Source organism: Pongo pygmaeus, chromosome 11 (genome assembly GCF_028885625.2).
Source record: "Pongo pygmaeus isolate AG05252 chromosome 11, NHGRI_mPonPyg2-v2.0_pri, whole genome shotgun sequence".
NCBI classification, from domain to species: Eukaryota; Metazoa; Chordata; class Mammalia; order Primates; family Hominidae; genus Pongo; species Pongo pygmaeus.
The window spans coordinates 127522700-127537454 of NC_072384.2; the positions used below are offsets into that span (position 1 = coordinate 127522700).

General features: G+C 36.0%; 1 protein-coding gene across 9 annotated transcripts in view; it reads left to right on the top strand.

The window, feature by feature from the left end:
* The window catches only part of RHBDD1 (rhomboid domain containing 1), a 164414-nt gene that overhangs the window by 80555 nt on the left and 69104 nt on the right, over window positions 1-14755 (top strand). For 7 of the 9 annotated variants that reach the window (XM_054479322.2, XM_054479318.2, XM_054479323.2 and 4 more), the window contains exon 6: window positions 295-438. The exons of 1 other annotated variant lie outside the window; for it this stretch is intronic. In XM_054479322.2, coding sequence (XP_054335297.1) covers window positions 295-438 — 144 coding nt within the window. Of the gene's footprint in view, window positions 1-294; window positions 439-10193; window positions 10286-14755 lie in introns of all 9 variants that reach the window. One more of the 9 variants, XM_054479326.2, reaches the window with a different exon arrangement.

Here is a 14755-nt window from a genome sequence, read left to right on the forward strand (position 1 = left end):
ATCCATATGTCAATAGCTCATTCCAGTCTCTTCCCCAGGACGTCTGACTACCCTCTGAATTAATATCTCCTTTCCTCATTAGCACATAAGGACTCATTCATGTCCAGCCCCATGGTGGGCACTGAGGATACAGTAACAAGACGATCACCATTTGGCATCTTTTCTTATTTTGAGGATAATTATTATACCTAAAATAATGTTATGCCTTGCTCGCTTGTCTTTGCTTATACAAAACAGGAAGTATAAAACAACAGTCCATAGCTGTGTTCTAGAACCTTTTCCTTGTGCCTGTAGGCAGCTCTGGATATCAGGATTATTATCCGCATGGCAGGCCGGATCACTATGAAGAAGCACCCAGGAACTATGACATGTACACAGCAGGACTGAGTGAAGAAGAACAGCTCGAGAGAGCATTACAAGCCAGCCTCTGGGACCGAGGTAGGAGTCTTGCGCCCTTCAGTTATTTTAAAGCATACCTCATGTGGTAAGGTAGCCTGAAAAAGGGCTATTTGTAGTAAATTAAATTTTAAATAGTTCAGAAAAAAGGATATGTAGATGAAAAATGTGTGCAGATTGTGATTACAAAGAATGGGGTATGATGCCATATTCCCAGCAACCTAAGCTAATAAGGTGCCAGGCTGTGTATGTATTGTTAAAGTGGTTCTTTTTATAGGCCTGCTGTACTTGATGCTTTGGCATTAAAGTCAAGAAACTTAAAATTCTTAGATGCATGATTAAAAAAAAAGATTTTCTTTGGAATTCATATTTGTAAAGAAGGCTTAATGTCACTAAGTATCAAAATATTGCCCATAAACCTCCCACAAATCTCCCTCAACATCACATAGGCTAAGAATTCAAGCTCAGATTTGACTTCTGCTGAACCAATCTGTCTGGGGGTAAAGCCTAGAAATTTGTATTTTGAGCAGGCTTTCCAGGAGATTCTTTTATAAAATGATATCTGAAAAAACACTGTATATATTCTGCCATGTTTGTTCTAGGTTTGGATTATGAGTTTGGGTATTACTGTTTTTATTGTTTGAGTAGCGACTAAAAATCAACTATTCATTTAAAGGGCATTTGTTAAAGTTTTATGTTTCATGTACGATGGTAGGTACAATAGGGAGCACTGAGTGGTAAAAGTTGGAACCTACCCTCAAAAAGTTAACAATCTGTGTTTGGGCATATGCCTACTAGATGTGATACCACACAGGTAACCCTAGCATCAGGTGACTAAGAGAGGCTCAAGCTAAGTGTTAGAGGTAGGGAGAAGATGGTGAGCTTTTTCATACCTAGAACTATCAGATTTTCACAGAGGAGATAGCGTTTGAGTTGGACCTTCAAGAACGTGTAGAACTTGAAGAGCTGTGGACAGGCATTCTCTGCAGAAGTCTGAATATCAGCATAGAAGTTAGGGTCATGTTCCACCAGCCCTCACTTTTGAATGGACAATAAGAGAAGAAAGGGAAGAAGAGTGGGAAGCTAGGCTGGGTCCGGATCACAGGAGTCCTAGAATTAAATAGGCCAAGCGGAAAGTGGATTTAGTGTGTGGTATAAATGCCAATAGAGCTCTGCATGGGAGACTGATGTGGTCAGAGCTCTGTTATAAGAATCTGGTAGTAGCAGTCATTCTGCAAACAAGATTGAGCACCAGTCAGGTACCAAGCATTATGCTAGATGATGAGAGTACATAAATTATGACAATATAATTTCTGACTTTAAGGAATACAGTCTTAGTAGCAACAGTGTGCATGGAGGTGCGGAATGACAACAAGCGAGAGACAAGTTGGAAGACTATATTGCAGTAACCTGAACAAGAAAGGAAAGCCTAAATTATGAAGGTGGCGGGGAAGTGGAGAGGAAGGCATAAATCTGTATTTCTCAGGTGAAGAGTTTCAGAACTGTGATGATGTATCAATAATCTATCACTGTGTTAAGAATCACCCTGAAACTCGTGGATTAAAACAGTAAACACTTATTCTTGCTCATGAGTATGTGAAGCAGCTGGGCCGGGCTTAGCTGATTTTTGCTAGCGAGCTAAGGTGTCTGCGCGGGTCTGCTGGGGTCTGGCTGCTCTAGGGTGGCTTCTTCTACATGCCTGCCTGACTGATGGTGGTGTTACGCCACGCCTCATTCCTCAGCCAGCAGGCTAGCCTGGGCTTATTCACCAGGCCGCAGCATAAGGTTTACAGGAGAGTGCAGAAATAAACAAGTCTTATGCTGGCACAATGTCAGTTCCACTGTATTCTGTATACTGTTACTGAAGCAGGTAACAAGACCAGTTCAGATTCATGGGATAGGGAGATAGTCTCCACCTCTTGGAGGAACAGCAAAGTCACATGCAATGGTTATGGATAGAGGGAGAGGTGGAGAATTGTAGCCATTTTTGTAATCACTATATCACATATAGTCAGTGGACTGCCAGTATCACAGTCATTCAAAAGCATGCCTTAGCCATAGAATCCTGAAATCTGGGGAAAGGGCCCCAGAGCCTGTATTTTTAAACAAATTCTCATGGTTATTCCTGTACACACAGGGATTTAATCACCACTGGGCTATCCATGAAACATTACGGGACAAGTAGGGCAGGGCAAAACTTCTCAGCATGGACTTCATACAGCCTATCTCTATCCCCTTCTAGGCTGACTTCAAATAAAGTCAAAAGAGCCAAAGAACACAGCATGATAGGAAAGATAGGACTTATATTTGGGGGACATCATCTGATTATTATCTTCTATTAAGAAAATGTGTATTCTAAAGTAGCAAGCCTTCATAAAGAGTGATGAAAAATCAGAGGGAAAAATTAGACAGCCCGAGTGAGAATATTTGAATGTGAGACATAGAAAACCTCCTGTGTTAAATGTAGTAAGAGAAAGGAAATGCAAGAAGACAAGCTTACCTTTGGTAGTTTTATTTCTAAAGGGTTGCTATATGCCCCCATCAGTAATTATACAGGAAGTTAGTACTAGTAGTACAGATGTCTTTTTTAGAAAGAGAAAGAAAATAATGACTTCCTTCAGTAATTTGGGCTCAGAGACATGAGCATGGAAGATCTGTAGATGAAAGCATCCTTTGATGGCCCTGGTGATTTTGGAGCAGTTTTATAGACTTGAATCTAGGTACAAAGGAAGGGCTTACATTTTGGGAGTCAGAAGAAAGTTGGAGTAGATTTTTGAGATGTTTCCTTAATAAAGAATGTGTTTATTATTAAGTTAATATAAGTCATTAATATTAATTTTTCCTGTTTAACAATAAATGGTATTGAAATATATACTAACAGGCAAAAAGAAAAAAAAAGACACCGGCTACCTTGAGGGATTTCAGAAAGTCATCTGATAGTAGTGTTGATTTTTCATAAATTTAAATCTTATTCTTAAAAAAACTTCTTGTAAAAATAACTCGAGAGTATACTGAACAGAAATAGAAACAACTTAAAATTTTTTACTACCCCTATTTTAAATTATTTTATGTTTTTTCTTCTTATCCTTAAAACATTTCAGTTAAGTTAAGAAATGAATTATTTTTACTTAAAAAAAATTTTTTTACACATCAGATGCTGTAAGACTTGCTTGGTGAGAAGAGTATTTCTGGGATTACTTTGAAGCCAAGAGTTTTGTTTCTACCTCTGTCTAACTAGTTGCTTGGTCTGAAAAAATCTAGCTTCTACTTTGTGAGTATGGAGCTAAATTCTAAAACTCCTCACAGTAGAAGATTGCTAGGACTAAATGATCCAGAGTTTGTGCTGAATTATTTTTGCTATCTGACCTTTTATTTTAACAAAATCATAGGTTTTTTTCTTCCCTTTTTTTCCTTCCTCCTACACATGTATTTTCAGAATTTAAAGCAGTCTCTTCTTTCCATTCATGAAAAATCACAAAAGTATGTAGAACTTGTTTGTCTCTCAAATGGCCACCTAGTACATCTGAAACAGAGTGGTCTTGGTTAGGATTTTGAATTACAGTGAATAAAATATAAAAATAAATAATTTTAAAAAGAAAATAAATCATAAAAGTTAGTAGTTAATTGATGATTTTTGAATATAGGACTTTCTAAACAGAAAAGTAATGAAAAAATTGTGGAAGATAGACCAATGAAAACTTTGACAACGAATTAATATAATCAGCATGTAAAGAACTCATGCAATGAAGTAATTAATACTAACTCCTATTAGGAAAATAGAAAATAATTTTAACATATAATCCAAAGACTTATAAGTGACCAGTGTGCATCTAAAAATAATTTGCTGTATATTAGCAGAGAGTTACTTACTTTATCTCACTACATTTATTTTTTATTTTTATTTTTAATTTTTGTGAGTACATAGCAGGTATATATATTTATAGGGTACATGAGAATTTTAATACAGGCATGTAATGTATAATACATCAGGGTAAATGGAGTATCCATCACCTCAAGCATTTGTCCTTTCTTTGTGTTACAAACAATCCAGTTCTACTCTTTCAGTTATTTTTAAATGTACAAAAAAAAAATTGTTGACTGTAGTCACCCTGTTGTGCTATTAAATACTAGATCTTACTCATTCTAATTATTTTTTGTACCCATTAACCATCTTCATTTCTGCTCATCCTCCACCCCAGCATCTGGTAACCATCTTTTCACTCTCTATCTCCATGAGTCAGTTTTAATTTATAACTCCCACAAATAAATAAGAACTTGCAAAGTTTGTCTTTCTGTGCCTGGCTTATTTCACTTAACATGGTGACCTCCAGTTCCATCTACATTGTTGCAAATGACAGGATCTTATTTTGTTTAATGGATGAATAGTACTCTATTGTGTATAAGTACTACATTTTCTTTATCCATTCATCTGTTGATGGATACTTAGGTTGCTCCCAAATCTTGGCTACTATGAATAGTGCTACAGTAAACAGGGGAATATAGATATCTCTTTGATATAATTATTTCCTTTCTTTTGGACATATACCTAGCAGTAGAATTGCTGGGTCACATGGTAGCTCTACATTTAGTTTTCTGTGCAACCTCCAAACTGTTCTCCATAGTGGTTGTACTAATTTACATTCACACCAAAAGTGTACAAGGGTTCCCTTTTCTCCATATCCTCGCCAGCATTTGTTATTGCCTGTCTCTTGCATAAAAGCCATTTTAACTGGAGTGAAATGATATTTCATTGTAGTTTTGATTTGCCATTTCTCTGAGGATCAATGATATTGAGAACCTTTTCATATGCCTTTTTGCCATTTGTATGCCTTCTTTTGGGAAATGTCTATTCAGATCTTTTGCACAGTTTAAAAATTAGATTATTAGGTTTTATCCTATATATAAGCAGCTATTTGAACTCCTTATATATTCTTGTTATTAGCCTCTTGTCAGATGGATAGTTTGCACGTATTTTCTCCCATTCTGTGAGTTGTCTCTTCACTTTGTTGATTGTTTCCTTTCCTGTAAAGAAGGCTTTTAACATGGTGTGATCCCATTTGCTGATTTTTGCTTTTTGATCTGTGCTTGTGGAGTATTACTCAATAAATCTTTGCCAATCCAATGTCCTGGAGAGATTCCCCAACATTTTCTTTTAGTAGACTCATAGTTTGAGGTCTTAGATGTAAGTCTTTAATCCATTTCAAATTGATTTTTGTATATGGTGAGAGATAGGGGTCTAGTCTCATTCTTCTGCATATGGATATCCAGTTTCCCCAGGAGTATTTATTGAAGAGACTGTCCTTTCCCCCAATGTGTTCTCTTGGCACCTTTGTTGAAAATGAGATCAACATAAATGTATGGATTTGTTTCTAGGTTCTCTGTTCTCTTCCACTGATCTATGTGTCTGGTTTTATGCCAGTACCATGGTCTTTTGGTTATATAGCTTCGTAGTATAATTCAAAGTGGGGTAATGTGATCCTCCCAGTTTGCTTCTTTCTGCTCAGGATAGCTTTGGCTATTCTTGGTCTTCTGTGGTTCCATGTAAATATTACAATTACTTTTTCTATTTCTGTGAAGAATGTCATTGGTATTTTGATAGGTGTTGCATTGATTCTGTAGTTTGCTTTGGGTAGTACGGACATTTTAACAATATTGAGTCTTCCAATCCATGAACATGGAATATCTTTCCACTTTTTGTGTCTGCTTCAATGTTTTCATCAATATTTTATAGTTTTCATTGTAGAGATCTTTGACTTCTTTGATTAAGTTAATTCCTAGGTATTTTACTTGTAGCTATTTTAAATATTTGTATTTAAATAAATAAATAAAAACTTGTAAATAAATACTTGTATTTACTTGTAGCTATTTTAAATGGGATTACTTTCTTGGCTTTTCAGATTGTTTGCTGTTAGCATATTGAAATGCTGCTGACTTTTGTATGTTGATTTTGTATCCTGCAACTTTCCTGAATTTATATATCAGTTTTAATAGTTTTTTGGTGGGTTTTTCCAAATATAAGATCCATACCACCTGCAAACAAAGATAATTTGGCTCCTTCCCTTCCAATTTGGATGCCCTTTATTTATTTGTCTTGGCTGATTGCTCCAGCTAGGACTTCCAGTACTATGTTGAGTAACAGTGGTGAAAGTGTGCATCTTTGTTATGTTCCAGATCTTAGAGGAAAGGCTTTCTGTTTTTCCCCTTTCAACATGATACTAGCTGTGGGTCTGTCATATATGACTTTTATTGTGTTAAGGTATATTTCTTCTATACTCATTTTTTAGGGTTTTATGTCATGAAGGAATGTTGAATTTTATCAAATGCTTTTTCAGCATCAATTGAAATGACCATATGGTTTTTTATCTGTTGATATAGTGTACCACATTGATGGATTTGCTTCTGTTAAACCATCCTTGCATCACTGGGATAAATCCCAAATGGTCGTAATGAATGATCTTTTTAATACGTTGAATTCAATTTGCTATTATCTTTGTATCAGTGTTCATCAGGGATATTGGCCTGTAGTTTTCTTTGATATCTTTGTCTGGTTTTGGTATCAGGATAATACTGGCCTCATAGAATTAGTGTGGAAGTATTCCCTCTGCCTCTGTTTTTTCAAAATAGTTTGTGTTGGATTGGTATTCATTCCTTTTTAAATGTTTGGTAAAATTCAGCAGTGAAGCCATTGGGTCCAGGGCTTTTCTTTGCTGGGAAACTTTTTATTATGGCACCAATCTCATTACTTTTTATTGGTTTGTTTAGGTTTTGGGTTTCTTCGTGGTTTAATCTTGGTAAGTTGTGTGTGTCTAGGAATTTATTCATTTCTTCTAGGTTTTCCAATTTATTGGCATACAGTTGTTCATAGTAGCCTTTAACAATCCTTTGAATTTCTGTAGAATAGGTTTTAATGTCTATTTTTAATCTCATTTTTATTTGGGTCTTCTCTCTTTTTTTCTTAGCCTGGCTAAAGGTGTGTTGATTTTGTTTATGTTTTCAAAAGAACAACTTTTTGTCATGAATCTTTTGTATTTTTTTTTCGTTTCATTTAGTTCTACTCTTTATTACTTCTTTTCTTCTACTATTTTTTCGTTTTGTTTGCTGTTGCTTTTCCAGTGGTTTAAGATGAATCATTATGTTATTTGAAGTTTTTCTACCTTTTAGATATAGGCGCCTATTGCTATAAACTTCCCTCTTAGTCCTGCTTTCACTGTATCCCATAGGTTTCAGTATGTTGTGTTTGTATTATCATTTGCTTCAAGAAATTTTTGAATTTCCTTCTTAATTTCCTCATTAACCCACTGGTCATTTAGGAACATATTGTTCAATTTCCATGTATTTGTATAGTTTCCAAAATTCCTCTTTTTAGTGATTTCTAATCTTATTCCATTGTGGTCAGAGATGATACTTGATATAATTTCAGTTTTTCTGAACTTTTTAAAAGACTTTTTTGTGGCCTAACATATGGTCTGTCCTTGAGAATGATTCATGTACCGAGGAAAAGAATGTGTGTTCTGCAGCTGTTGGATGAAATGTTCTGTAAATATCTATTAGGTCCATTTAGTCTATAGTGCAGATTAAGTGTTACGTTTCTTTGTTGAGCGTCTTTCTGGAACACTTTTCCATTGCTGAAAGTGGGGTGTTGAAGTCTCCAGCTATTATTGTATTGGCATCGATCAATCTCTTAAGCTCTAATAATATTTGCTTTATATATCTGGGTGCTCCAGTATTAGATGCATATATATTTATAATTAATATATCCTCTTACTGAATTGACTGACCCCTTTATCATAATATAATTACCTTCTTTGTCTCTTTTTATAGTTTTTATCTTCAAATCTGTTTTATCTGATATAAGCATAGCTACTCCTGTTCTTTACTGGTTTCCACTGGAATGAAGTATCTTTTTCTATTTCTTTATTTTCAGTCTATGTATTTTCTTTTTTTTTTGAGACGGAGTCTCACTCTGTCGCCCAGGCTGGAGTGCAGTGGTGTGATCTCAGCTCACTGTAAGTTCCACCTCCCAGGTTCACGCCATTCTCCTGTCTCAGCCTCCCAAGTAGCTGGGACTACAGGTGCCCGCCACCACGCCCGGCTAATTTTTTGTATTTTTAGTAGAGATGGGGTTTCACTGTGTTAGCCAGGATGGTCTCTATCTCCTGACCTTGTGATCTGCCTGCCTCGGCCTCCCAAAGTGCTGGGATTACAGGTGTGAGCCACTGTGCCCAGCCTCTATATGTATTTTCATTCTCTGTAGGTGAAATGTGTTTCTTGTAGGCAACAGATCATTGGACCTTATATTCTTTCTATTCTGTGTCATTTAGTCTTTTTTCATTTAATGCTATTATTGTTTAGTAAGGATTTACTCCTACCATTTTGTTATTTGTTTTCTGGTTGTTTTGTGGTCTTCCCTTTCCTCTTCCCTTCCTTCCTGTCTTCCTTTTAGTGAGTGATGTTCTCTGGAGGTATGTTTTAATTTCTTGCTTTTTATTTTTTGTGTATCTGTTGTATATTTTTTGATTTCTCATTACCATGAGGCTTGAAATTAATATGACCTATTTTTTAAACTGATAACAACTTAACACTGATTGCATAAGCAAACAAGCAAGCAAGCAAAGAGAAAATGAATAAAAACTCTACACTTTAACTTTGTCCCCCTGGTTTTTAGCTTTTGTTTCTACTTATATTTTATTATACTGTTTATGTTTCAAAAATTGTTGTAGTTATTATTTTTGATTGGTTCATCTTATAGTCTTTCTATTCAAGATATGAATAGTTTACACACCACAATTACAGTGTGTCCTTTTATTCTGTTTTTCTGTGTGCTTACTATTACCAGTGAGTTTTGTACCTTCAGATGATTTTTTATTGCTCATTAACATCCTTTTTTTTTCAGATTGAAGAACTCCCTTTAGCATTTCTTGTAGGACATGTCTGGCATTGATGAAATCTCTCAGCTTTTCTTGGGAAATTTTTTATTTTGCCTTCATGTTTGAAGGATATTTTTGCTGGATATACTATTATAGGATAAATTTTTTTTTTTCCCCTTCAACACTTTAAATGTATCATGCCATTCTCTCCTTGCCTGTAAGGTTTCCACTGAAGTCCGCTGTCAGAACTACTGGAACTCCATTGTATGTTATTTGTTTCTTTTCTCTTGCTGTTTTTAGGATCCTTTCTTTTTCCTTGACCTTTGGGAGTTTGATTATTAAATGTCTTGAGGTAGTCTTATTTGGGTCAAATCTGTTTGATGTTCTGTAACTTCTTGTACTTGAATATTGACATCTTTCTCTAGGTTTGGAAAGTTCTGTTATTATCCTTTTGAATAAACTTTCTACTTCTATCCCTCTCTCTCTCCATCCTCTTTAAGGCCAGTAACACTTTGATTTGCACTTTTAGGGCTATTTTCTAGATATTGAAGGTGTGCTTCATTCCTTTTGTCTCCTCTCACTGTGTGTTTTCAAATAGCCTGTCTTCAGGGTCATTAATTCCTTCTTCTGCTTGGTCAATTGTGATGCATTCTTTAGTATGTCAATTACATTTTTCAACTCCAGAATTTCTTCTTGATTTGTTTTAATTATTTCAATCTCTTTGTCAAATTTATCTAATAGGAATCTCTCCCTTCAGGGAAGTGGGGTCCCCTCTGGCCCAGGTCAGGTCCACAAATGCTTTCCAAGAGCCAAGGCCTGGAATCAGGTACCCCAAGAGCCTGCTTGATGCTCTACCCTGCTGTGGCCAAGCTCGTACCTAAGCTGCAAGAGAAAGTTCCCTTTACTTTCTTCACTTCTTTCCTCGAGCAGAAGGAGTCTCTCCCCAAAGCCACCATATTGGGAATGTGCTTGGGTCACACCTGAAGCCAGCATGTCTCTGAGTCTCACCCAGATACCACGGGGTAAGTACTACCTGTTTACCACAGTGGCCTATTCAGGTCCCTAGAGCCCTTTAGTTAGCAGGTGATGAATCCTGCTAGGATTGGGTCTTTCTCTTCAAGGCAGAAGGTTTTCTTCTGGCCAGGGTGTGTCTAGAAATGATGCCTGGTAACTAGAGCCTGGAATAGGGGCCTCAGGACTCTGCTCGGTACCCTATCCTACTGTGGCTGAGCTGGTATCCAAGTCGCAAAACAAATTTGTCTTTACTCTTCCATTTCCTCTCCTCAAGCACTGGGAAATAGTGTCTTCCAGAGCTGCGAGTTGCAGTGCCTAAGGTTGGGAGAGGGGTAACACAAGCACTGACTTGGCTTTCCCAGCTGATGTCTCACTGGAAGGCATGTCCCCCAAGTCCACTGGCTCTGAGCCCAGCACAGCACCAGAGCTTACCCAAGAATTGCAGTCCTTGTGACTCAGACTGCCTTTCAAGTTTATTTAGGACCCCAGAGCACTTTTGCCCATGCTGTCAGGGCCTGATGGAACTCAGGTTCTGACCACTGGGATGGGCAGTTCCCCTCTGGCCTAGGCGGGTCTAAATGCTCACTCCCTGGGTGCTGGCTAAGTTCTGCCCAGTTTTGCTTTCTGGCAGTGCTGAGTTCCAATGGGATGTCCACAGTCACTGTGCTCTCCCTCCCCCAAGTACACAGATTCTCTGTCTGTGCCACCAGGGGATGGATGAGGAGTGGCATTGGCAATTCAAGACTGTCTTTTCTTCTCCCTTCAGTGCCTCTTTCAGTGTTGTGAAGTTAAAACCAGGTACTGTGATCATTCACATGATCTTTGGTTCTTATGAAGGTGATTTTTTCTGCAGATAGTTCTTCAGTTTGGTGTTCCTCTGGGAAGGATGATCTGTAAAGCTTTCTATTTGGCCATCTTGCTCCACCTCCCTCCATCTCACCACATTTAATGTTGGTAGTGATAACAGACATTTCTATATGCTGCTGATATGAATGCAAATTGATATAACCTTTCTGGAAAACACATTGGAAATGTATAATCAAGAGGCTTACCTTCAGTGATTCCTTGACTAGGAATCTAGCCTGAGGAAATAATAGAGAGATGGTCCAATATTTGTTTTTAAGTTACTTATTCCCTAATTAAATTTAATAACAAAGACTTAAATACATTGAAATTTGCACAACAATGTGTGCAAGGGTTAAATCAGTTATGGTTTCATTGTAAAATGGAAATATTAGGCATCTATTAAAAATAACATTTTTGAAAAATTTAGTGGCATGAAAATATGATTACAACATAATTGCTGAATGAAAAAAAGTAAGGCACAAAATAGTATGTACCATATGGCCGGAAATTTATAAAATAAGCCAACTCAAACCAAATATTTTTCCATAAGAAAAAAAAATGAAAACAGCCTTTGACAAATGTCTTCTTGATTCTTACACTTAGACAATTACAATGGTTTTAAAGGAAAATAAAATTCAAATTAATATAAATTTTTATAAAGCTGCTTCCTTTGCCATTGTCAGTTACTGTATAAGGCACTTCAAGAGTCTTTTTAGACCTGTTTCCTTGAAACTAGTTTCGTGTGCTGTTCAAAACATTCATTCAAAATAAAATTCTGTGGTCAAATCAGCTTGGGAAATATGTAATTAATTGGTTTCTTAATTGTAGAGCTAATTAGACTCATAAGTAGCATACCAGTGTCATTGTGGATATTCAAGGAGGTATGGTTTGCAGTATTTCCCAAATTTATTTGAATGTAGAGTTTGCGTGTTTGTGTGTATATGTGTTTGAGAGGGGAAAGGGAAGAGGAGGAGAGGGAGGGAGGATAGAAGAGAGAAACTAGAATTGTTTGGGCTGAACCCTCTGACAGGTTGGAGACATCCTGTTACTTTGCCTCTAAATCCTTCAATGTGTATCTTTTAAAAAATAAGGGCCATTGGCCAGGCACGGTGGCTCACGCCTGTAATCCCAGCACTTTGGGAGGCCAAAGCGGGTCGATCATGATGTCAGGAGATCGAGACCATCCTGGCTAACACAGTGAAACTCCGTCTCTACTAAAAAAATAAAAAATAAAAAATAAATAAGGGGCATTGTGCTACTTATCTACAACATCATGGCCACATCAAAGAAAATTAGCAGGAATCCCCTAGTAACACCTAACATTTAGTCCAAATACGAAATTTTCTAATTTTCTCAAAGAGTATCTTTTATAGTCAGGTTTTCAAGGTTCTGATGTTGCATTTGATTATTTCTTTTTAATATAAAAACCATACTGTGCCCTTTTTATGATTTAATTTTTCAGGACACCAGTCTCATTGAATGGTAGGTGTCTGATTATTTCTTCATGATGTACTTAAATAGTTAGTTCTCTGTATTTCTGTATATATTGGCACTTACATTTGAGGACTTGATTAATTGGATTTGGGTTACACATTTTTAGCAAGAAAATGTCATAAGTAACGCTGTGTTCTTCAGATTGCATTAGGTCAGAAGATACACTGTGTCAAGCCATCCCACGAATACCTGTTTACTAGTTTCAGAAAGTGACTGACAAATCTCTCTGTTGCAAAGGTACATTTTTCCCTTTGCTCTTTGCAAGTTCCACATGAAGTGATACTGTGTCACCATATGAATATCCTGTTTCCTAAAAATTACTTGAAAACCTTTCAAGTAATGGGTTTTGTAGTCTTTGGTGATTTTTTTTACAAGGCTAAATATTAGTCTTGTATTATGCACTTCTGTATAATAACTGATCATCTGTCAGTTATTTCTTTGGGTTCCTTGTTAATATTTTTATTCTTTAAAATTTATAGTGAAATTTACTCCTTGTGGTGTACACCTATGTGAGCTTTGGAGTGGTTTATCATAACAATCTAGATACAGCACAGTTGTATCACTCCAGAAAATTACCCATCACTCTCCCTTTGTAGTCAACCTCCCTGGACCCTTGATCCTCAACAAGCACTGTTCTCTTCTCCATCTCCTTAACTTTGCTTTTTCCAGCATGCCGTATAAATTAAATCACACAATATTTAGCTTTGAGGGGTCGTACTTCTTTCACTTAGCAAAGTTTATTTGTGATTCATCTCTTTCTATTAACTATATTGATAATTATTTTTTCTTTTATGGTTGAATTATACTCTAGTGTATAGATATACCAGAAGTTTGTTTTTTTTTTTTTAATCCTTTTACCAGTTGAAGGACATTTGGATTGATTCCAGGTTTGATATTTATGAATAAAGCTGCTATAAAAATTTACATACAGGAGTTTGTGTGAATATAAGTTTTCATGTCACCTAGGTAAGCACATAGGAGTAGGGTTTCTGGATTATATATGGTAAATTTATGTTTAACTTTATAAGAATCTGCCTGTTTTCCTAAGTGTTTGTACCAGTTTTCATTCCTGCCGGCAGTATATGAGAGTTCCAGTTGCTCTCGGTTCTCCCAGCATTTGGTATTTTTAGTTGTTTTTATCTTAGCCATTCTAATAGATGTGAGGTTGTAGTTTTCATTTATATTTCTCTAATGACTAATGATGTTTCTGTTTATCGGCTACCTATATATCTTCTTTGCTGAAGTTTCTGTTCCATTATTTTGTCTACTTTTAATTGGATTGTTTGTTTTCTTATCACTGAGTTTAGGGAATTCTTTATATATTCTGAATAAAAGCGCTTCATAAGATAGGTGATTTGCAAATATTTTCCCTGAGTCTGTGGCTTTTTTCCCCTGTTCTCTTAAAAGTATCTTTTGTGGCACAAAAGTTTATAATTTTGATGAAGCACAATTTATCAATGTGTCAAGCTTTTAGTGTCGTATCTAAGAATCTTTTGACCTAACCCAAGACCATAATTTTCTGCTACATTTTCTTTTAGGAGTTCCATGGTCTTAAAATTTACATTTAGATATATAGCCCATTTTGAGTTAGTTTTTATGTAAGATGTGAGGTATGAACCAAAGTTCATTTTTTGCTTGTGAACTTCCAAATATTTCAGCACCACTTGTCAAAATGACTATCAGTTCTCCAATGAATTGCCTTTGTACTTTTTTCAAATAACAATTGAATATGTTTATGTCAGTCTATTTCTGAAAATGTAAAAAACTTGAAATCATATCAGATATCTTCTCAGACCATTGCAGAGTAAAACTAGAAATCAGTTCTAAAAGGAATCCTCAAAACTGTATAAATACATGGAAATTAAGCAAATCTGCTCCTTTATGATTTTTGGGTTAACAATGATATCAAGATGGAAATTAAATAATTCTTCAAGATGAATGATAATAGTGACACAAGATATCAAAACCTCTGGGATACAGCAAAAGCAGTGCTAAGAGGAAACTTTATAGGGCTAAATGCCTACATCAGAAAGTCTGAAAGATCACAAATTGACAATCTAATGTCACACCTCAAGGAAGTAGAGAAATGAGAACCAACTAAACCTAAAGCTAGAAGAAGAAAATAAATAACAAAGATC